Raw genomic sequence first — 21,973 nt, forward strand, 5'->3', positions numbered from 1 at the left:
CTGTTAAATTTATTTTTTATTTTTTTTAACAAACAATATTAGTTACACTATGGTAAGTAGAGTGGGATAAAACTCATAATGACTCAGTAATAATATGATTCAAATTCATCTTTAACAAGAATCAAATATAAGATCGCTCATTTACTAATGAAAAGAAATACTACTAATTGTAATACTAAGCAGCTGTTAAATTTGTTAAGAAGGAATAAAAAAATTTCAACAAAACAAAGAATAAAAAAATGAAAAGAAACCCAAGAAACTGAAGTTGCGTGTGGAGTGGTGTTTGGACCCAGGTGTTGGCAGTGTCTACGTAAGAAAGAAGATTATCTCCCCTTTTATTTTCATCATATTTCTTCCCATCTTCTCATGTATTATTTTTTGTTTTATTATTTATATAAAAAAATCAATATAAGATGTTGACGTAGTTAAAATGTAACCGTTCAAATAAGAGGGAAGGGAATGAGAGAGAGATTAGGAAAAAAGAGAATCCTCCTCCCTACGTAAAATAATCCAACTAGGATAATTGTTTAGCAGCCAAACTTTGTTCATTACTATCCTAAACTACACTAAGCTTAAGAGAAGAGTTTGATTCCGGAACAACTAGGGGAGGATACTCTAACCACCGGTTCACGACTTGCAATTAGAATTTTTGACGGAAAGGTATGATATTAATCGATAGAAAGTAGCATACGTACAATATTGTGGATAAGGTATATAACAATGGATCTTGATACAAATCTTGTCGGAATTTTAACTTGATCGAAGAAAAAAAAAAAGTTCTACACTATAAAAAGTTAACTAGTACTATCCTCGATAAAAATTTCTGCAATTATATCATGTGGTTCTTTCAAACTAAGTTATACAATTATTGGAACTCAGACTAAACCGTGCAATCCTCTGTGCAAATTTGTTTGCACACCTTTCAATTTTTAAACTGTTAAATTTATTTTTTATTTTTTTAAACAAACAATATTAGTTGCATTATGTTGAGCAAAGTGACTAAGCTTCACAATAGCTCAATACTAATGTAATTCAAATTCGTTTTTAATTTGAATCAAACTTAAAATCCCTTATTTACTAATGAAAAGAAATATTATTATATTGTAGTTCTAATTCTAAGCGGCTGTTAAATTTATTAAGAAGGAATAAAAAAAATTCAACAAAACAAAGAATATAAAAATGAAAAGAAACCCAAGAAACTGGAGTTGCGTGTGGAGTGGTGTTAGGACCGAGGTGTTGGTAGTCTCTACGTAAAATAATCCAACTAGGACGTCCTGCCTTATAGGATAAGCATGATATTTTAATTTCATAAACAAAAATAAAACCCAAAATAAAACAAAGCAAATGTAAAAGATTAAATACTTAATAACTACGAGGTGGTCCAGTGTTCGGAAAAGAATTTTAGATTTGTATTTTACATGGTACGTTTTGAGTTCAATTTTTATTTTTATTAAAATCGTACGATGGTGGCCTCCTAATTAAAATTCTTCTGTGAGTCTTTTCAGTTCAGCTCTTTGAAAAGGTGGATTGATACGGTGAAACCACCAACTATTCCATTTAAAAAAATAGATAATATCACATGTCATTACATAAATAGTAAGATATGTGTGTCAAAAAGTTAATAACTTAAAAAATATAATTTTCTACTAATTACATAAAAATAGATGATGTACCATCCGTGTTGTCGTCACAATTGAAAATTTATCGAGTGAGTTCAGTCGTGAGTGAGAGATCCCTCCAAAACCGTTGGCGAATAGGTCATGTACTCTCCAGGGCGCCCACAGTCCCTACCAAAACCGGAAACCGACACCCTGTTTTTAATCCCCTCACCCGGTTTTTTCCGAAACCAGTACGACCTCCCGAAAACCAGGAGCTTTTTTCACCCTTTTCTACTCCAGCTTCTTCTATAATTAATTTCCCTTTTCTTTTTTTTTTTTAAGAAAAGAAATTGAGCTGTTTCCTTGGACCCCACCCCCACTGATATGTGGCGATACGACCGCACCCTTGCACCTCAACGTGGCTGCCACGCGCCACTTCCTTTTTTTAATTAATTAATTTCTTTTTATTTTTGTTTCATTAAAACAGCGGGCTCTTGGAACCCACTCCACTGATATGTGGCGATTCGACCGCACCCTGACACTCAACGTGCCTGACACGCGCCGCTCTCTTCCCTCCTCTGGTTTTGTTCCTATTTGCATGCCTCTCCACCCTTTTCCCCACCTGTCTCTGCCTCCGCCTCCGCCATGCATTTACCATCTTACCCTCACCACGACAATCGTAAATTTTTTTTGAACTATTTAAATAAAAAGTTCTTGAGAGTAATAGATCAGTGTTACACTTACTATTTATTTGTAACATTTTTATAGTAGAGGTAGGATCCACCGATATATGTGGATCTCATCTATATCAATGATATGATACAAATAAATGATAAGAATTGTTTCAGAAATTCTCACATTTCACAATGTACACTAAACAACGAACATCATTATAGAAGTTAACTGATAAATTTATCACCTAGAAGTGAAGAGATCACTAATATTACAATGGACTACTAATGTGTCTCTAATCTTTTGTTTATGATGAGGTTCTCCACACATTTCTTTTTACATTTGACACACATCTCTTTATTTTGATTGTCGAATTTAATTCATTGAAAAATGATCAAAGTACAAACATAATAAAAATTATGTGAGACATACAAAGAAATGTGTGAATCACACTATTTTATTTAGGGTAATGTTGGAGAGACAAATGTGAGAGGTACAAAAAGTGCGAATACACTATATTTTATTTAGAGTAATGCTAGGAAGATCAAAATTTTAAACTAAAATTTACAAACCAAATGATGTATTTTCAATAAAAAATAAACACGTTAATCAACGCTTAAATAGTAATTCAATTATCAGTAACCAAATTATTTAGTTTATAAATTTAATTTAAAATTTTGAACTAAAAAATGTAATCTCCATACTATTATCCTTTTATTTATTTATAATTTCCTACCAAATATTTCAACTTAAAAATTCTTGAAATTAAAAAACCAAAGTAGTTTTCCGAACTGGACACTCATCCCATCAAAAGGGTGAATCCCAAAACCCAAGGGAAGGAAGCAAAGGCTCCCACTAATTGGGAGTAAGTTTCACGCGCTGAAATCGAGAGTGATGAAAGAAATTAGTACAATGGATTAAGCAATAATAAAAATGATTAAAATATCTAAACTAATGAATCTTAATCCTTGAGTGTGGAAACCAGTGTCTTATTTTGCACACAATTAAAAAACAGCTGCGTCCCCCACCAGCCAGTGGGCAGAGAGAGAAAAATAGTAAACCCAGCAGCTCACCCCATAAACCCAACCGCGCACCCCACTTAAATACCCCACCCTCCTCCTCCTCCAAAATCCTAAAACCAAGAACACCACTCTCTCTCTCTCTCTCTCTAAATACCCAGAAAAGCCCATCTCTCTGTTTTGAAGAAGAAGAAAGCGAAAATGCGGATAAGCTGTAATGGATGCCGAATACTCCGCAAGGGCTGCAGCGAGAATTGCAGCATCAGGCCTTGCTTGCAGTGGATTAAGAGCCCGGAGTCCCAAGCAAACGCCACCGTCTTCCTCGCCAAGTTCTACGGCCGCGCCGGACTCATGAACCTCATCAACGCCGGCCCCGAACATCTCCGCCCTGGTCAGTCCTCTTTCTCTTTTGATTTTTCCGGTTGCATGTCGTTATTTTCCGGCATTTTGTTTTCCCGAGAAACAAACACAAAACAGGGGGCTAATAGTTTTTGCTTTTGGTAATACAGCGATCTTTCGGTCTTTGCTATACGAGGCATGCGGTCGGATTGTGAACCCGATTTACGGGTCGGTCGGGTTGTTGTGGTCCGGGAGCTGGCAGCTCTGCCAAGTCGCCGTTGAAGCCGTGCTGAAAGGCCAGCCGATTACGCCGATTACTTCCGAAGCGGCGGCGAATGGGCATGGTCCGCCTCTCAAGGCCTACGACATTCGCCACGTGTCCAAGGACGAGAACTCGGCCGCGTCTAACGATCCTCAGAAGGTTAAGACCCGGTACCGCTTCAAGCGGTCCGCTGTCAAGGCAAAGACCAACAAGGTCGGTTCCGGCTCGGGCTCTGGCTGTGGCTCGGGAGCTGATGAATCGGCCAAGCCGAGTTGGACTGGCTGCTCTGCGGACAAGTTCAACCGGTCGATGAGTCACGAGTCATCGCTGAGTCACCAGTCCGAGGCGGCTGCCAACGTGGACGGTGATAGCAAGGAATCGGAGAGCATGATTTCGTCAGAGACGGCTGAGGCTGAGCTCTTTTTCCGAGCCGAGCCCGAGTCGGCTCGCAAGCGGACGGAGTCTGTTCAGGATGGGGAGCTAGCTTTGGAGCTGACGCTTGGGTTGCAGCCGCAATCACGTGCCAACCACGTCGTTCCGGTGAAGAAGAGAAGAATTGAGGCTGGATTCGGCGCCGTATCACCGGCTGACGACGGCGCGTGTAAAATGGAGCTGGGGCTGGATTACGTGGCTTGAACGGTGGAAAAAAACGGAAACGATAAAAACGGTTCAGTTTTGATGGCTCAGATCGGCTCTTTTGTTTGGCATTGAAGAGATCAAGACCCTTGCTTTTGTTCAGAGTTGTTATAAGTTTCTAAGTTTTGGTTTATTACCTTTTTACCCTTTGTGAAGCTGAGATCAGATGTACAAATGTGGTTTTAACTTTTAACCTTGAACTTGCGTATAGAAGAAGATGGTAAATGAACAGGGGGACAAAATCTCAAAATCTTTGTCTTCGAAATTTACATTTTACCAGTCTATCGGCCTTGATGCCGAAAAATCTACAAGAAAACAAATACATGATGTCGGAACAACGTTTTCATGAGAGTAGAGTAGCCTAGTAAGAACAAGTAGAGAGATGAGTAGGGTACAGTAAAGTACTAGGTGGGCATTGCATGAAGCCTGGGTTTCCCTTGGACACATGGCATTGCGCATGCAAAAGGGGGTTTTGCTTCGCCAAAGTGAAGGATAAGGATAAAAATCTCGAACGGATACCATCTTTTTCTTCTCTTTTCCATCTATTATTAGTCTCTCTTTTCCATCTATTATTTTGAGTGCTGCTGATAAGGAGAACTTGAATGGTGGGACGTCACATCGGCGATGTACTCGTTGTATAAGTTACATCGTATTATATCACTTATCTGGTTGTTAAATTGGTAAATATTTTTTATAGATGTCTATAGTCTCGTTTGGCAACTCAGACTTTTTCAGTTAGATAAGATAAATAGTCATCGGATGGTAGTAACTAAATTTATTTGACGTTTGGTGCAGTATCGAGCTAACGATTGTATTATTTATACTGTGTTTAATAATATACCAAATAGGAACAATTCAAAGTATTATTCTTTTAAGATAAAAATTGATGATTAATGGTAAACAATGGAATTTTTTTTTTTTACACATTCAAGACCATAAAGAGCAAGTCCACCGGGGCTTGATAGCCCGGCACCCAGCTAAAACTCTACAGCCCAACCTAATAGGTTGGCACCCAGCCCAAGCCAAGCCATAGGCCGCCCTAGAATCGACAGACCAAAGAGCTGGCCTATATGACGTCATGTTGACACCAACGTGACGTCGCTAGGCATTTGCAATTTTTTTGCGTTAGGCATGTGGGAAGCATGTGCGACTGGGCATGCGTTGCTGACAAGAAATCAGAGGCGGGGCCTGCATACACAAGCGCACTCACCGATCAGATGGGGAGGCCACGTGGCCCTTTCTGGGCTGTTGAATTTCCAATGACTAGTTTTCTGCTGTTGGATTTCCAACGGTAAAAAATTTTTGATTTTGAAATCCAACAGCTAAATAATGTGGCGCGTTTTGGGCCGTTCAATCCAAAGATCAACGGTCCACGATTTTCGGGCTTTAAAAAAAACCCAACTGTCAGAATTGTTACCATTTGCCACGTGTCATACTTTAGGCTGTTGGATTTGAATCTTTTTTCAAATCCAATAGTCCAGATTAATTCACTTAATAAAATTATTAAAAATTGTTAAAAAAACAGAAAAAATTTAAAATTTTTTTTCCTATAAATACCTAACCATCATCTTTCACCTTACACCATATTTCAATATTTTCAACACTTTCTACCAAAAGCCTTCATATACTTTTTGTGTGAAAAAAAATACCTAAGAACCTCATCCTTTTTTTTTTGTCCATATGAACCCTACATCCCTACATCCATCCTCACACCAAAATCAATCCTTCTTTTTAGCTCAGAATCATTCTTCATTGTTTTCAAATCTTGAGTTCTTACAATGTTTTCTTCAATGAGAGTGTATAAACAGTTTGAGGAGCAACAAAAAAAATTGTTGGCACAACAGGAAGAATTGGTCAATCTCGAGGAAGGTGGAGGTGGAGATGAGGAGGATGAGGATGATGACCATAGAAGGCAAAGGGCCTTACATTCTCGCCGTGTCATGGAAGTTGTGGGTTAGATATCCAAACCCAGATGTGCAGCAAACTTTGATAGAAAAAGGGAAAAACGAGATACAAATCTGTTGGAAGATTATTTTATCCCCAACTGTGTATTCTTTGATCATGTTTTTAGATGTTGTTTTAGAATGCAACAAAGTTTGTTCGACAAAATCATGAATGCTATTTGCAACCATGATCAATACTTTGTGCAAAAAATTGATGTTTTTCATGTTCTAGGTCTTCTTCTTGAGCAAAAAGTTATTGCTGCCTTGTTGATGCTTGTATATGGAGTATATGTAGATCAAGTGAATGAGATAACGAGGATGGGAAAATCAACTTTTCTGGAGTCCCTGAGGCGGCTTTGCTCCGCAATCGAAGCCTTCTATACGAGTGAGTACCTCCGGAAACTGACGCATAGGAATCTGCGAAGGCTACAGAGGAAGGGTGAGATGCGAGACTTCCCTGACATGATTGGAAGCATCGACTGCATGCACTAGACCTGGAAAAACTGTCCAAGTGTGTGGCAAGGAGCGTAGGACGACAGAAAAGGAGCCAAAAGTATCATTTTGGAAATGGTGGCTTTATTTGATACATGGAGTTGGCATGCATTTTTTGGTGTTCCAGGAGCTCAAAATGATCTGAATGTCCTTGCCCAATCTCCAGTCTTCGACGAAGTGCTGCAAGGAAAAGCACCAAAAGTCACATATTCAATCAATGGCCATACATACGACGGGTGCAGATGGCATTTACCCAAAGTGGACAACGTTTGTCAAAACAGTCCCACATCCACAGAGTGAAAAAGAAAAACACTTTGCAAAATGTCAAGAGTGGTGTAGGAAGGATGTAGAGCGTTGTTTTGGTATCCTGCAGGCTCGTTAGGCAATTTTCAGGTCAGCTGCTAGAATGTTTGATGTCGAGGTACTTCGATCCATCATGATGACGTGTATTATTCTCCACAACATGATTATGGAAGATGAGTATGATTATGATGCCGTCAACGAATACGAGCCGAACACAATGAACAACTCAGGAACACGTATTTATTGTGCTCATGATGGCACCGAAGATCCCGTGCAACAAGAGCCATTAGAACTGGATGGATGTTACAATCAATTGATCGCTGAGCGGTACACTTCATTGCAAGAGCCATACTGGCATTGTACCTATCAAAGTGACTTGATTGAGCACCAATGGGGATTGCAACAAGGTCAAGATAATTAAAAGGAGCTTGTGGTGGAACAATAAAGTTCTTAGTTTATTTAGTGTGTTTTTTTTTTCCAGTTTATTTGATGAGTTTATGTAATTTTATTTAGTGTGTTTTTTTAAGTTTATTTGATGAGTTTATGTAATTTTATTATGATAATGACATATGGTGTGACGAGGTTGGTTAAAAATTCTATCCGAAATTAAAACTATTTATTTATTTATTATTTTATAAAAAAAATTAATAATATTTTAAATGGGCTAGGTGCCATCGCATTTTATAGGTGTGGAGATCGTTTGTGCCAGCGTATTTTTTAGGGGTGAAGATGCATTTGGCCTATTACTGTTCATTGAAGTCTATGACTATTCACTGAGTGGATTAAATGAGCTGGGTGCTGATACATTTTTTTTAGGGGTGGACTTGCTCTAAATGGGTCAAATTAAAAAAGAACAAAATCTTCCCTTATTTAAATCAAACTTAAAATAAAATTAAAAAAAATATTGAAATCATCTTTTCAGTCTCGTCTTCCCAAAATCTCTTCACCACTTCATCCACAAAACCTTCGCTTAATCAAATATAGAAGTGAGAGATAAAGAGAGACAAGCTCCATGGACTGCCATTGCCTTCTGGTCTCATCTTTTTCCCTACCCCCATACCCCAAACCAATACCTCTCACCAAAACTCCTCCCTTCCTCCGCCCTCTCTTCTTCCTCCTCCTCCTCCCACCTTTCACCCACTGACGATGATGATGAAAATGATAAAACCCACAAACCCAATTTCAATTTCCTCAAGCTCTATAACTCTCACCGTAATCTCCATCTCCCTCCCCTAAATCCCCACCGTCGTCACCGCCATCAAGGAGAAAAAGCGCGCGGCCAAGAAGTTTACCCCAAAAAAGTCCGAAGCTTTATCTCCCCAAGAACTCGAGTCATGGTCCCATGGACTCCCCGTCGTCTCCAATTGAATTCCGTACACCCAGCTGTTGGCGCTCAATCAGATGTCGTGGAGAACGAAGTGCGAGAGAGAGGGAAGGGAATTGAACTAATAATCCACTCTTTTGGAAGGACTTATTATGCAGGTGTATACCCTACTAAATAAACTAAATTAATCCGGTGACTATTTAATACGAGAGAGGATATCAAACGACTAGGTCGTATTATTAGTCCTATTTGGTTTCTTATATGACCCACCAAACGAGGCCTATGAGTATATCATGTAGGTGGGTTTAGAAGTACCCGTTGCTTTTGTCTTGATGGTTAATACAAGTGAAAAGATCTTAAGTTTGATTCTCGTTAAAAGTGAATTTTGAACCACATTATTACTAGTTCGTTATAAGATTTAGCCTATTTCTCTACCATTTTAGTGTAAATAATATCGTTTGTTAAAAAAAGTTGTACAGTGAGGCTACAATGCTCTGGTGTATTGAATATTTTGTCATTTAAAGCCTTTAAATCCACGTCAACGGCTTTTCAATTTTCTCTGGCTACAATATTGTAAAAATTTGCAAGTTGTGAAGTGTTTTGTTGTGTGTGTGTGTTTGTGTTAATTGTAACACTCTTTGAATTGTTAAATTTTGTTGTCTCCTATTTTGTCTGTTTTTTATGTTGATATTCAATACTCTGGATACTTCGCTGCTTTGAGCCTTTTCTTTGACAATTATGTGATTGGATCTAATAAGGCTCTAAGTGACGGAGTAATCAACACTTCAGAGTTATTATAAATTTTCGTAAGCTGTGAACTACTTTTCGTGTATGTGTTAATTATAGCATTGTTAAATTTTGTAGTCTCTTATTTTATTGCGTTTCGTTCTTTAGTCTCCTTACATTCTGCCTATTTGTGACGATAAAGTGTCGTTCCTTTAGCACCAAGGTTCAAATTTCATTTGATGTAAAATAGAGTATTTTAGAATAGAACATCGCCTTGTTAAAAGGAAAAACCACATAAAACCCCAATTCCCCAATTTTTAAGCACCGTTTCGTCTGAATTGTATGTAGAAATTATGGGACTAGTGAAATACCAAAACTTTATTAAGAATTGGCCACTGAACCAAAACAAATGGAGGAAAATGACGGAGGAGGATAGTGCGACACTGACCAATTGGGGTTTGAAGGCCCAGCTCACACATAAATCAATATCAAATGAGTAACTGCGTCCCAAAACTTAGAGTAGTAATATTGCTCATAACAAAAATGAAGATTAACCATAAGAACAAGTTGTTCTAAACGTTGTCTAACAAGAGAAAAAAAAAATTCTACTTTCTATTACATGGAAATTCTAAAGAAGAAATCCTCAGAGACTTGAAATGTGTAATTGAATTGAAAGATTACAAAGCTAGGGATCCTATATAGTGAAAACTGCCTTGTTCTAAGCTAAATTTTCTGGTTGCTGCAATGAGGCTTATTTTTCAGACGCTCTTTCTTTAGTGCCATGAATTTAGCTGCTATGTCATCATAGTCAGGCAGCTTGGGGTGGACGTGAGTAGGATACTGGAAGGCGTTGGAATATGATCGTTGGAAGTCGTCTTTGTGATTGTCCTTGGCTCTTTCAGGCGGCATTGTCACGGTTCTGAAATAAGGAGGCACCGTTTCCTTTCTTGCACTCCAAGAATTAGTCACATTTGGAGATGTAGGACTATATGAGGCACGCCTGCATCGAAAATGCGATTCCTCCACTCTTCCTTTGATCACCTTGTTTTGCATATTGGGATGCTGATGATCCGGATATGTGAAAACATTGTACAGCATAGCTTCATTGCCATAGTTCTTCCTCCTCATTCGCTCTCGAGGCACTGCACTCCATTCGACTCCCCTGTTCAATTGTTCATGTCCATGAGTTGGAAATCCAACCCTAGTTGTAATCCCTCTCTTTAGCTTCCACGGTTGAACTTCACAATCAATATTTTCGTCGTTTCGGAAGGAAAAATAACATGGATTTCCCAGGGCGCAGCCACAGCTTAATATCCTTGTATCAGTTCCACACCTACTTTGATTTTTCAGATGCTTTCTGCCATAGTAACTTTGACATTCATTATCCTTCAACCATTGATTTTCCTGAGAAACCGATCTCTTCCTCAGTCTTTTCCCACTTCCCTTCCAACTTGATCTCCTAGGGCTTTTTGACTCGGAATTCTCACTCCACGTCTCATAACAATCCACATAGCTGAGATCACAACTGCTTACGGGAGTCTCTTTCTTCGGTGCTATAGCTTTGAATTTGAAGAGTCTTTGGTCCTGGGAGTCTGCATCTCTTGTTGTAGAAAACTGAACCTCTTCTATGTCATCAAGGTAAATCACAATATCTTCATCTCTTGTTGTAGCATGACTTGTGCTGCCAGAAGTACTGCCCCGACTTTCTTCAGTGCCCGGGGTAGATATATTTGGAGAACCAACTTCAGAAAAATTCCCTTCAATCAGTGGCGTAGCTAATGAAGAACTAGCAGAAGTTCTAGATACAATAGAATCAGCATCTACGGGTTCTCTTTCGATTTCCTCAACATTTAAAATTTTCCTTTCAGATGTTTCGGTTTGTTCATAACAAGTCTGGACATATGCATCCAGTGCTTGATGTCCACTGATTTCCTTCACCTAATGTGCATTGAACAAGGGACTCAAATTCGAAATTTAAGTATGATAAAAGCTATATAATGGCATAAATGCTCTATACATATATATTTATTGAAGTGTGTAATTTGTAATTACCTTTTGTTGCCATTCTGAATAGTACTCAATAGCTAAAACCTCTGGTTTGATGCAGTAATTTCTTGCTATTTCACTGACCAATATATGCTTCATATCATCTGTTACCAACTTTTCGGAGAGTTTCTCTATTACCTGTAGTTTTGGATTTTGTTAGTTCACACCCTTATGAGATCAACAGAAACACCCTTTAAAAAATTTGTTGCAAAATCGTTAAACTTGACATTGTACCTCACGGTTCACCAGATTCCCAGGGAGTAGTTCAAGAGCACTCATTTTGAATTTCTGCCCGTAACGTTCTCCGAATAGCTTCCTGATCCTCCTAAGCTCAGGCAGATCCCCACATCTTGCAGAAGCATATATAAGACTTGAGACCGCCTCATTTATGTCATTTGGGCAGTCCCTGAAAAACCACCAAATTGCAGCACAAACACAATTACTTGAGATCAAGTGGAGGAAAACACAAAAACTTAGGAACAAAATAGGAAAAATTCAGATCAAGGCATACTTGCGTCTGCGGATGTAAGGAAAGTGGATGAGGATGAATTCACAGAAATTGTCCAACAATTCATACAGTGCCTCTACGGATTCGTCTTTGATTATCTGCTCAACCTGAAAAGGTGAGGAATGTGATATTAATTTTCCAGGCAGCAGAAATTCTCCAACTTTGGGTAATAAAATGGCCCAACCTGTTAATAGTAACTTGTAACACAAGCACATCTAAAGTGTTCATAGTAATTTGGCATAAGTTTTTCTTGGTAGCACTTTAATTTAACCGCACCACTTTTGTCACCCAAAATTAGAGAAATGAAATCAACGAGAAAGAAAAGTAAAAGAATCCCAGAAAACACAGAATTGTTGGCAGCACAATACTATCAAGAAATTCCAACAAACGCATATTTTCTGGTGGTTGTACTTTTATGTTTTAACTAACAACTTTCTTAACCAAAAGTGCTTCTGGGGGAATCACGGAATTCAGAATCATAAAAATGGTAACAAACTCAGCTGCCAGATTAGTTCAACCAACTATATTGTACTATGAAATAATTAACTAAAATATTCATGACGAATTAAATGAGAAAAACAGAGAAGATGTCACGGGGTTTCAACTGTTACATTCATACCCTGTTGAAGGCCTTGTCTTCGTGACCATGTTTGATCAGCTCCGCAACATCTTGGCGTAGTTGCCTCACAATTGTTTGCCTCTTGGTTTTTAGCAACTTGAGCCGGCACTGTACCTCTTTGATCAGGCTCTTGCTGTAACCGAAAAAACAAGCAGACACAAAACAAAACAATGAGTTTGGTTTATAGAAGACGAAACCATGATACAGTTCCAACAAAAAACATAAAACAGCTTCAAAATTGCAAGTTTTGTAGTAAATTACCACTTCGAAGCCTTTCGCCACCCGAATAAGATGTCAAACATTTCTACAATCGCAGAACAAATTTTGGGCTGTTTTGAAGGTGAAAGAACAAAATGGTAGCAATGAAAACCATCTTCATTTGCAGCTAAAGCTTGGAGGAATAATGGGAAAGAGAGAAAATGTGAAGGAGAGAAGTTGAAGAACTAGTAACCACCATGACAGTTGGGTTGATCACTTTAGGAGTGGGTTTGAGAAGGTTTATAGAGAGAGAGAGAGAGAGAGAGAGAGAGAGAGAGAGAGAGAGAGAGAGAGAGAGAGAGAGAGAGAGTGGAGGCACGAGACAGTTGTTGGTCTCCTTGAGAAACTGCTCCCACTGCAAGTCTTTCGGGACACTTGTGAGGCCACTACGGAAATCCTCGTTAATAGAGACTAGGCAACTGGACATGGGGCTAATTTTTTTTTGCAAAAGTCCCCTTTTTAATATAATTTTGATAAGGAAATTGTTATTGACATTCCAAAATTCTCATTCTATACTTCAAACTTTCTATATTTAGAAAGAAAAGTACATTTGTGATGATTGCAGAATGAGATTTTTTGAGTGCTAATAACGCTTCCCTCTTGATAATTGTGTGTTGAAAAGGAAAAAGGCTCATTGTTGATCACTGAAGAGACAACCTAGGAAAAAAGATTGGATAATGATGACATTTGATGACTCCAAGAGGACACAAAATGAGAAGTAAAAAAAACCCCAATTGAAGCTTCTTGATCAATGACTTACTATGGATTATAGTTTTGATTTATTTTATTGATATGCACACTAAATAGACAATAAAACATGTTATAGACTTGTTTGAAAGTGCTTCCTACAACAATTATTATTCTTGCAAGAAGCACTTTAAGAGATTTTCTAAGATTTACTTGCATTTTTGCTAAAATTTGGTACCAAAAACATTTTTACTTTTCAACTATTTTAAAAGCACTTCCAAACATAATAATAGTAAAAAAGATTTTAATTTTAATTGTAAATTTGTTCTTTTTAGCAGAAAAGGTCCTATTTAAAAAAAAAAAAAAACTTATCTAGGTATATTTCCTTGTTTTCTTTTTAAAACAAAGAAATTGTTGATCAAACCAAATCACAACAATCTCTGAAAATTCATCTTGAATGAAGTCAGCTGGCTCCAAGAAACCAGAACAACGTGGTCATGAATCAATTAGAAAGTGGCAAAATCACAGAAACACAAAAGCTATATAAACACGGGCTGAAAAGAAAAAAAAAACGAATTGGACGAAAATTGGTTACAGAAACTTCGATAGCAGAAAGTTTATATAGCCATTAAGATTCCAAATTTCAGATAAAGATGAAAATATTGTGTAATGAAATTGTGCTCTTTAAATGGTAGGTGTTTATTAAAAATTCTCAGGTTTGACTCACATGAAAATTTAAAAAAGATGTAGAAGTTGTGCTTTTGGCCTATTGTGTGGCTTAACTTAACTATGTGTATCGTTCTAATTTTATCGGATGTTCCAAAAAAGACACTTAATGACTCTCTAATACATTAAAATATCGTTGAAAAAACATAAAAAACATAAAAATAAAATGTTCCAAGTGTGAGTTTTTGTTTTTTTCGTTTTTTGAAAGAACAAGAGAAATCTTTTAACCGCGAATAAAATGTACAATAGAAAGAGGTATTACTCATAACATTATTGAGCCAAAAAATTGGTATGGTTGGGGTAGTTTGTGCACTGACCCTTGTAATTTGTATAAGTTGAACATTATTGTATTTTGGGCACAACCTTAACACACACGCATTGACATTGGACCCCATCTGCTCATTCTCCTCCTTGTCGGATAAAAGTGATAAAAGAAAAATAATATGTAAACGCAGAAGCTGCTTCACCTAAACAAAAGCACAAAATGGCTGCGTGGTTGGTTGTTTTCCAGGAATAGGTAATCAAACCCACCTCTCTCTCTCTCTCTCTCTCTCTCTCTCTCTAAAACTAGTAATTTATGAGTAAATGTTGAGCTGGTGACCAACTGATGCCACAGGGGCATACTGCATACATGATGAGAGATGGCATGCAATAAGGTGCAGACCTGCAGTGTTGAGTTGGGGGAGCAAAGCATGGCGTGGTGGATAAAGGCAAAGCTCCAATGATGGATAATGATGCTCAATATATAAGATAACTAAAAAGGTGGCTTGCTTACTCTCACAACATTCTTTTTGTAGTGTTTCTTTTTTTGATAATCATTAGTGCACTCCGCACATTGGAATGGATTCCATTCCTCTTTTCTTCTTTCTTTTCTCTTCATTTCTCATATCCTTCAACGTAGTTGATATAGTATCGGTAGCAGTCATGGTTTACGTTATTTTGATCTCGTTTGCTTGCAAATAGATTGAGTTTTCCTTCTGTTCTGTGAATTTGATTTGCTGATTTCTTGTGTAGTATCAAGTCTAACCAACTTTGTTGTAGCATGTACGTAACAGTAATGTTTGCAAAGGTCCACTTCCCCAGTTTTTATTTTATTTTTATAGTACATTTGAGATGTAAAAGTCATATTTACATCTTATTTTACATTTTCAGAAAAAGTTGCATATGAGTTTTGCTCCAAAGGAGAAAATATAAATTTGGTATCCGATGTACTTTTTTTCCATTTAACTAGTTGGGTCCAGCTCATAAAGATGTAAGAAAAATAATTAAATCTACATGTTCCAACCAAGATGTGTATTTTATATCTCATTCATTGAAACGTTTTCCGACAAACAAGAAATGTAACCTTGCACTTACAAGCGGTAAGGTGGACTGACCCGACTACACAAGGATCTCCCAAACATGAACAAACAACTAAACCAATCCCAGCAAAAAGAAAGAAAAATAAGCTCCACAAGTTGATCCAAAAATGTCTTTAGTTATGTTGTTTTTAAACATCGTGTTGTCTGAATGTATTTTTTTAACAAACGATATTATCTATACTAAGAAGAGGGGGTGGGCTAGCCTCACAATATGCTAGTAATAATGTGGTTCAAATTCGACTTTGATGACAATTGAACCTAAGACCTCTCACTTACAAGTGAAAAAAAAAATTACTAAATCATATTATTAAAGGGATGTGATATCCACATACCCCATTTTACTTCTCACACACATTTTTAATTTTCGGTCGTCGGATCGGATGAATTGAAGAAGATCAATGAATATAAATTATCAAAAGGTGTGTGAGAAGTAAAATGAGGTGTGTGGATAGCATATCCCTTATTAAATAGCATCGGAATGTATTGTTTACTATTTGATAACATAAACATATCTGACAATAAGGACAATACTTATATACACATTTCTTTTGGGAAAAAAAAAAAATATATATATATATATATCTCACATATTTGTAGGATCGTTAATGGTTTGGGCCGGGCTTTCACCCATCGAGTTCCAGCCGACCGTCTGCAGCCCTACAACCAAATGATGACCCTTACGTGTGTGTTGAAAATTATTGATGAATCCCAATAGCTAGGGAGAGGTCAAATATGACGTTCATCATAACGAGTGTTTTTAAGTAGAACAACGTGGATTAGATGTTAAGTGAGAAGGAACTTGGTGGGGATCGAACCCGCATATTCAAATTTGACACAAATAGGTTATTGTATATGGTTTACAATCCGATTGATCCAATCCCTGTTTTCATGATCAATTTCCTCTCGATTTGAAGGGAAAAAATATGTACAAAACTATTCATGATCTGTTAATTAATTACATGTTTCTGACCCCATGAGCCTTCCTACATTAGTGCTGTAACACTTATCTATACCAATGCATGCACCCACAGAGAGCAAATTAAAATTTGGTCAAGGTGGTTCTTGAACAAAAGCACCGATAAACCATGCACGTACGTCCAAAAAACGTATTTGCACATGGAAAAATTAGTATCTAATCCTTATTTACTAGTGTCTATTGACTAAAACCTTATTAGTTTTAATATTTGGTCGAAATCTCCTATCCTTAATGTATTAATGAATTTACATGTAAGTTACATAATTTTTTAAAATAAAAATTAGTAATTTGAAAAAAGATTAGTAACTGGTATAGAGTTTTAATACCCACACCTCTATTAAACTCCCAACTGGTATATGCCCACACAAAAAGTGTGTGAAATTTCTACTTCTATTTTTACAATTGAAGGAGAGAGGAAGAAGTGAGAGAGGACGTGGGAGTGGGAGAGAGATTGTGAGAGGGTTTTTTTTTTATTTATTTTTTTATTTATTTTTATAAATTAGAGATGATAAAATTACCTACAGGTGATGCCATAATTTTGCTTTGTGAAATTATGTTAATGTTCTCAACTTTTTTGTTATGATAAAAGACAAAAATGTATTGGCACCCTCTTTTGATTGATAAAGTGAGTTTCGTTCATATGTAGTTTAGATTAATTTTCAATTCAAAACATTTCCAAATAAAAAAATAAATTAGAATAAGTTTGATAAAGTGAGTTTCGTTATAAAAATATTTTAATCTTAAATGCACCTTTTCATACAATTTTTTTAATCTTAAATGTACCATTTTTAAATATATTAATTTTTTATATGTAAAATGTATCATTTTTTTAAATATAAAACGTACCCATGTTTTATATAAAATCAATTAAATTTTTTTCTAAACCATTTTTTTAACTTATATAGGTACATTTTATTTCGTTGATTTGAGAATGTATCCACTACTATCCATGTCAAGTTTAATCGCAGAAAATTAATAATGTTATTAAACCTAATATCTTTTTTTTTTATGGGTTTTGAAAAATGTACCCATGTTTTGGTACAATATTTTTTTGGTTAATTTTGATGAATGTACTCATGTTTATATATAGATACAATACATTGGAGAGCATAATACCTTTAATATTTTTAATCCCACAAATTACCCTTATGAGTTTAATTTAAAATCTCCTTAATTAATATAGTCAATTACAAATTTCAATTTTTTATTTAAAAAATATAATAGCCTACTTAGAAATACACTATTACATTAATATCAAGGGCTTCAATAAAAAACTGAAAACCAACAAGATTTCGGTTAAAGCTAGGGACCACATTCAAAGTCTCTCTTTACACAAACTCTTTAAACATGAAATTTTCTTAATTGATATGCAATTTATCTACATTTGAAAGAAAAAGGAGGGAAATTTTGTTGTGTGCAAGAACCACACATTAACTAACCATATAATCGATCTTCCCTCGGCAGAAATTAAGCAGCTAGCGAGCTAGTAAATAACTTGCCTAATGCTTTACCTTGTACATTTTTTCTGAAATCAAGGTTATGACATTTATGTGGATTATCATTTTTTGAACTTAAATCCAAAATTAAAGTCATATTTAGTGTCTGAAATCTGTACTTTCTTATCTGGCTGGGACAAATTGTTGACAACCATGGAGGCATCGACGTAAATCCCGATTGGATTCAGCAACATATTGTAATTCCCAAGCCCTACATTGACCGGTACCCTAACTGAAACAGTCAAAGGGACCCTGCCACTCTTGATTTTCTTCATAAGTGACTCCCCTATGGATCCCTGAAAGTCACTCCCTTTCAAGTCTCCGTTCAAATCCACGTTGATCATGATGGTATTGCTCGTCGGTTGACGAAAATGTGGGACCACCCCGGTACAAAGCTTCATCCCGGAATACTTGAGCTGCACGGTGCTGCCCTTCTCATATATAATGGAGATTTTTTTGTTGGGATTCACAGCTTTTACCGTGACCATAAATTGCGCGTGGAGGTTGAAATCAGGGGTGACGTTGAATGCCTTGACAGAGAAGTCATTAATACCGTATTTGGGCACACTGGGATTGATAATTATTAGGCTGATGACCACGGCTGCAATGATCACCACTAGGGTTATGAAGATGCAACAATAACAACAACAGTAGCATCTCAGACAACTGCTTTTGCGGTGCCCATTGGGACGATATTGGCCATTAAAGCGAGGAGGATTGCGGCCATGGGGACCTGGATGGCCTTGATCTTGGAGCATCACGTATGGCGGAGGGTGATTGGGGCCGGGGTGCATAATATATGATAAATTTCGATGGTACGACTACCTAGGTTGCGATAGCAATTGAATCAAGTACGTATTACCTACTTAACCCTTCAATTACTTAATGTGCACGCATTTGCATGCATAGATTGGACGTACAACCTAGGTAAGTTTGGAGATCGAAGAAAAAAGAGAGGTACTTGATCTTTCTTCGTCTTCGATTGAATGATGGTCGGGTGGATGATGGCTGGAGACCGAAGGTGGACGTCAATGTGAGGAAGAGGAGGTGGGATTTTCGTAGGGATATATATGGTGATTTCGATTGGTTAAGGACATCGTTATGTATGTGTGGGCATCGTCAAACATTTGACTCCTGCTGGCCTTGTATTGTAATTGTGCGTCAAAACGGGTTTTGTGGGTTTCACCTACCAATTTTCTATTTTAGGCTCAAAATAATCCGCTAAATTTACTCCCTTTTGTTGTAACGAATGCAAATGTTATTTGAACTGGATAACTTCATTGTTAGTTACAATTAATCAAAATTAAATACATAAACCAAATGATTTTCCTATAATCCAAATAGCGATTTACTACATTGGTGGAAAACAATTTATTATAACATACATAAACCAAATGATTTTTCTATAATCCAAATAGTGATTTACAGCATTGGCGGAAAACAATTTATTATAACTGTGACTTGTTATTTTTCTTCAATTAGAAAATAGTAGATGATTTCTTTTTAATGTTTGATGTGTTATGTTTTTTTTTTTTAACAAACGATATTATCTACAGTAAAGGGCGGGAGAGTGGTTAAGCCTCACAATGGGTTAGCAATAATGTGATTCAAATTCGCTTTTGGTGATAATCAAACCTAAGATATCTCACTTACAAGTTAAGAGGGATACCAATAGACCACAGTACTAAGTGGCGTGTTATGTGCTTATTAGCATTTGTGGTTATTAGAACTAAACATTTATTATGTTTTTAGTGAAGTACAGCTGCCCACTTAAAATTTCACTTAAGGGCGCCTAGTATCCATCGTTTACAGCTAGGGTTATTGTGGTATCTAATCCCATTTGCTCCTCTAACTTTCGTCTCTTAGTGTCAATGTCGGCCCAGCAAGATGCTTTTGCCTTTGGTATTCTTTTTAATCTATACGCATTTCACTGTTCCACCGAAATTCCCTCTACCCCCTACCATACTCCAGTTTAATTAGTAGTTTCCACCACCTGTCCGGGATTAGCTGCCAACATTTTGGTTAGAAATGGGACAGGTGGCTTTTAGGTAGATTACGGTATAGTTTAAAAAAGAGAGAAAAAAAGGGTAGAAAGCAGCGGCCTGATATTAAAGGAAAAAAAAAAAAAATTGTGCTGTGCAAAAGTACTACCGAAGTTCTAATCAAGTCTGTAAGCAAAACTAAATTTCAGTTAGGGTGCATGTAAGCTTTTACAGAAGGATTATAAATTTTGGGATATGACAACAATAATATATATCTAAGAAAGTTTAACGAAAAATATCCGGTACTATTCACTTTAACGAAAAATTACATTTTTACCCAAAAAAGTCAATCTTCATACTATTCACTTTACCCTTTATTTTGTCATTTTCGTTAAAACTCAAAATTTTCAAGTTATTTTCATTAGTTTTCCTTAATATCTATGTACCTTGGTGCGGGTCTGATATCCACCAATTTCCTTCTCCATTAACATTTAACAATTTAATTCATTAACGCTATTATTTGTCAAAAATAATCTCCCTACTCTTCGAAATAACCAATTGCCAATGAATTTTCAACCATCTCTGATAATTAACACGTAATTAATATATGAGTAACATTCACTTAAGAAACACTTCCTACAATGAAGCCGGTGGTACTCTGGATTTATAACTTCCAGATGTAAGAATACTTACTCTAGTAGTCGAGATTCCTAATTACCCCAATTTCATACCATGAAAAAAGAAAGAAAAGATTTAATTTCTCCGCGGATTTGGAGAGGAGGCGCGGATGGCCTGACGACAGTTACAAGATCGGTAAGCTCCAATTCGAAAGAATGACGACACGAACTTCACCACAACAGTCTTAACCTTACGAGCCACCATGTTTACCTTCATACATCTTGAGCGCTGCGATTTATCAGGTGATTCAAACTTGTAGGAGTTTAGGAATATCTGGCGCTTTTGCCTGGCTCGATCCTCATTATTTCTCAAAGGAACATGTGCCACCTTCTTACGCTTAAACGACATCGATCTCCTCCTTCCAGCACCATGCCTGCTTGCAGTTCTCTTCAGTTGATCCAACGGCTCATAATTATAAACATCAAACCGCCGGCTCATGCTGGCGGTGGCGCTGCGGACTAGGCCGTCCATGGCTCTGTATATGTGCTTAACTGTGGACGCTAATGATGAGATTAATTGTTGAGCCGGAGAAGATTTTAGGTTGCTCTTGCAGTTCACTTGGTCTTATATACAAGAATCAGTAAAGAATTTTATCGTTGATTTTACACGTTTTCTTATGGTTTGAATCAATAAAATAAAAGTAACCGTTGACTGCTCCTCATTTTTTCGTTTTTGGCTGGCGCCACCACCCTCTCCATAGCAAAGCCAATTGTAACGTTTGAAACAGCAAGTCAAAACTCACAACAACCACCAGGAACTTTTAGTAGTATTTGTACTACCACAGAATTACACGTGGCACACACCTATTGTTTGTGAGCCACCATTTAAGAATATATAGATGAGAATCCTCTTTGTGGGATTCTAGGGATCCTCATATCTTAACCGTTTATTATACATCATGCGACCAGTTTTCGTTAGGTACTATTTGTGTTTAATTTTAAATAAAAAAATTCAAATGATTTATAACCGCACGATGTACGATAAATGATTAGGATGTGATGATCCCTACAATTTGGATCTTGATGGGATCCAAATCCTATATTATTAGTATTCTAAAAACCTCATTCTACACTCTTTACAAGTGTATTTTTTTCTTCTTCTAATTATAGAAATTTTGGAATGCCAAATGAGATTTTTGGAATGTTAATAACAATTCCCTATATATATATATATATATATATATATATATCTCATTCACACTGTTAATTAGCACTCCAAAAGTCTCATTCTACACTTCTCACAAGTGTATTTTTCTTTCTAATTATAGAAAGTTTGGAGTTTCAAATAAGATTTTTGGAGTGCTAATAATAATTCTCTATCTA

General features: G+C 36.7%; 3 protein-coding genes across 3 annotated transcripts; 1 reads left to right on the forward strand and 2 right to left on the reverse strand.

The window, feature by feature from the left end:
• Positions 1 to 3,347: 3,347 nt before the first annotated feature.
• LOC126610070 (LOB domain-containing protein 41-like) lies at positions 3,348 to 4,776 on the forward strand. Its single transcript, XM_050278033.1, has 2 exons — positions 3,348 to 3,680; positions 3,799 to 4,776. Exons 1-2 carry the CDS (start codon positions 3,491 to 3,493, stop codon positions 4,524 to 4,526), a joined length of 918 nt encoding a protein of 305 aa, XP_050133990.1. The 5' UTR covers positions 3,348 to 3,490; the 3' UTR covers positions 4,527 to 4,776.
• Positions 4,777 to 9,815: 5,039 nt separating this feature from the next.
• Positions 9,816 to 13,106, reverse strand: LOC126610071 (uncharacterized). Its single transcript, XM_050278035.1, has 6 exons — positions 12,749 to 13,106; positions 12,488 to 12,620; positions 11,872 to 11,975; positions 11,595 to 11,766; positions 11,367 to 11,498; positions 9,816 to 11,252 (listed from the first exon to the last, which is right to left on the reverse strand). The coding sequence occupies exons 1-6, from the start codon at positions 12,787 to 12,789 to the stop codon at positions 10,038 to 10,040; spliced, it is 1,797 nt and encodes a 598-aa protein (XP_050133992.1). The 5' UTR covers positions 12,790 to 13,106; the 3' UTR covers positions 9,816 to 10,037.
• A 4,679-nt stretch (positions 13,107 to 17,785) lies between these two features.
• LOC126610072 (NDR1/HIN1-like protein 6) lies at positions 17,786 to 19,064 on the reverse strand. The gene has a single exon (XM_050278036.1). The coding sequence runs from the start codon at positions 18,783 to 18,785 to the stop codon at positions 18,054 to 18,056; it is 732 nt and encodes a 243-aa protein (XP_050133993.1). The 5' UTR covers positions 18,786 to 19,064; the 3' UTR covers positions 17,786 to 18,053.
• Between the last annotated feature and the right edge of the window lie 2,909 nt (positions 19,065 to 21,973).

Source organism: Malus sylvestris, chromosome 17 (genome assembly GCF_916048215.2).
Source record: "Malus sylvestris chromosome 17, drMalSylv7.2, whole genome shotgun sequence".
NCBI classification, from domain to species: domain Eukaryota; kingdom Viridiplantae; phylum Streptophyta; class Magnoliopsida; order Rosales; family Rosaceae; genus Malus; species Malus sylvestris.

Bases quoted from the DNA above. Each gene is read 5' to 3' on its own strand.
- LOC126610071 (XM_050278035.1), bottom strand. From the start codon at position 12,789: ATGTTTGACATCTTATTCGGGTGGCGAAAGGCTTCGAAGTG. The intron at 11,976-12,487 runs GTATGAATGTAA...TCACCTTTTCAG, and splicing joins AAGACAAGGCCTTCAACAGG to GTTGAGCAGATAATCAAAGA. The intron at 11,253-11,366 runs GTAATTACAAAT...AATGCACATTAG, and splicing joins ATTCAGAATGGCAACAAAAG to GTGAAGGAAATCAGTGGACA.
- LOC126610072 (XM_050278036.1), bottom strand. From the start codon at position 18,785: ATGCACCCCGGCCCCAATCACCCTCCGCCATACGTGATGCTCCAAGAT.
- LOC126610070 (XM_050278033.1), top strand. From the start codon at position 3,491: ATGCGGATAAGCTGTAATGGATGCCGAATACTCCGCAAGGGCTGCAGC. The intron at 3,681-3,798 runs GTCAGTCCTCTT...TTGGTAATACAG, and splicing joins CCCCGAACATCTCCGCCCTG to CGATCTTTCGGTCTTTGCTA.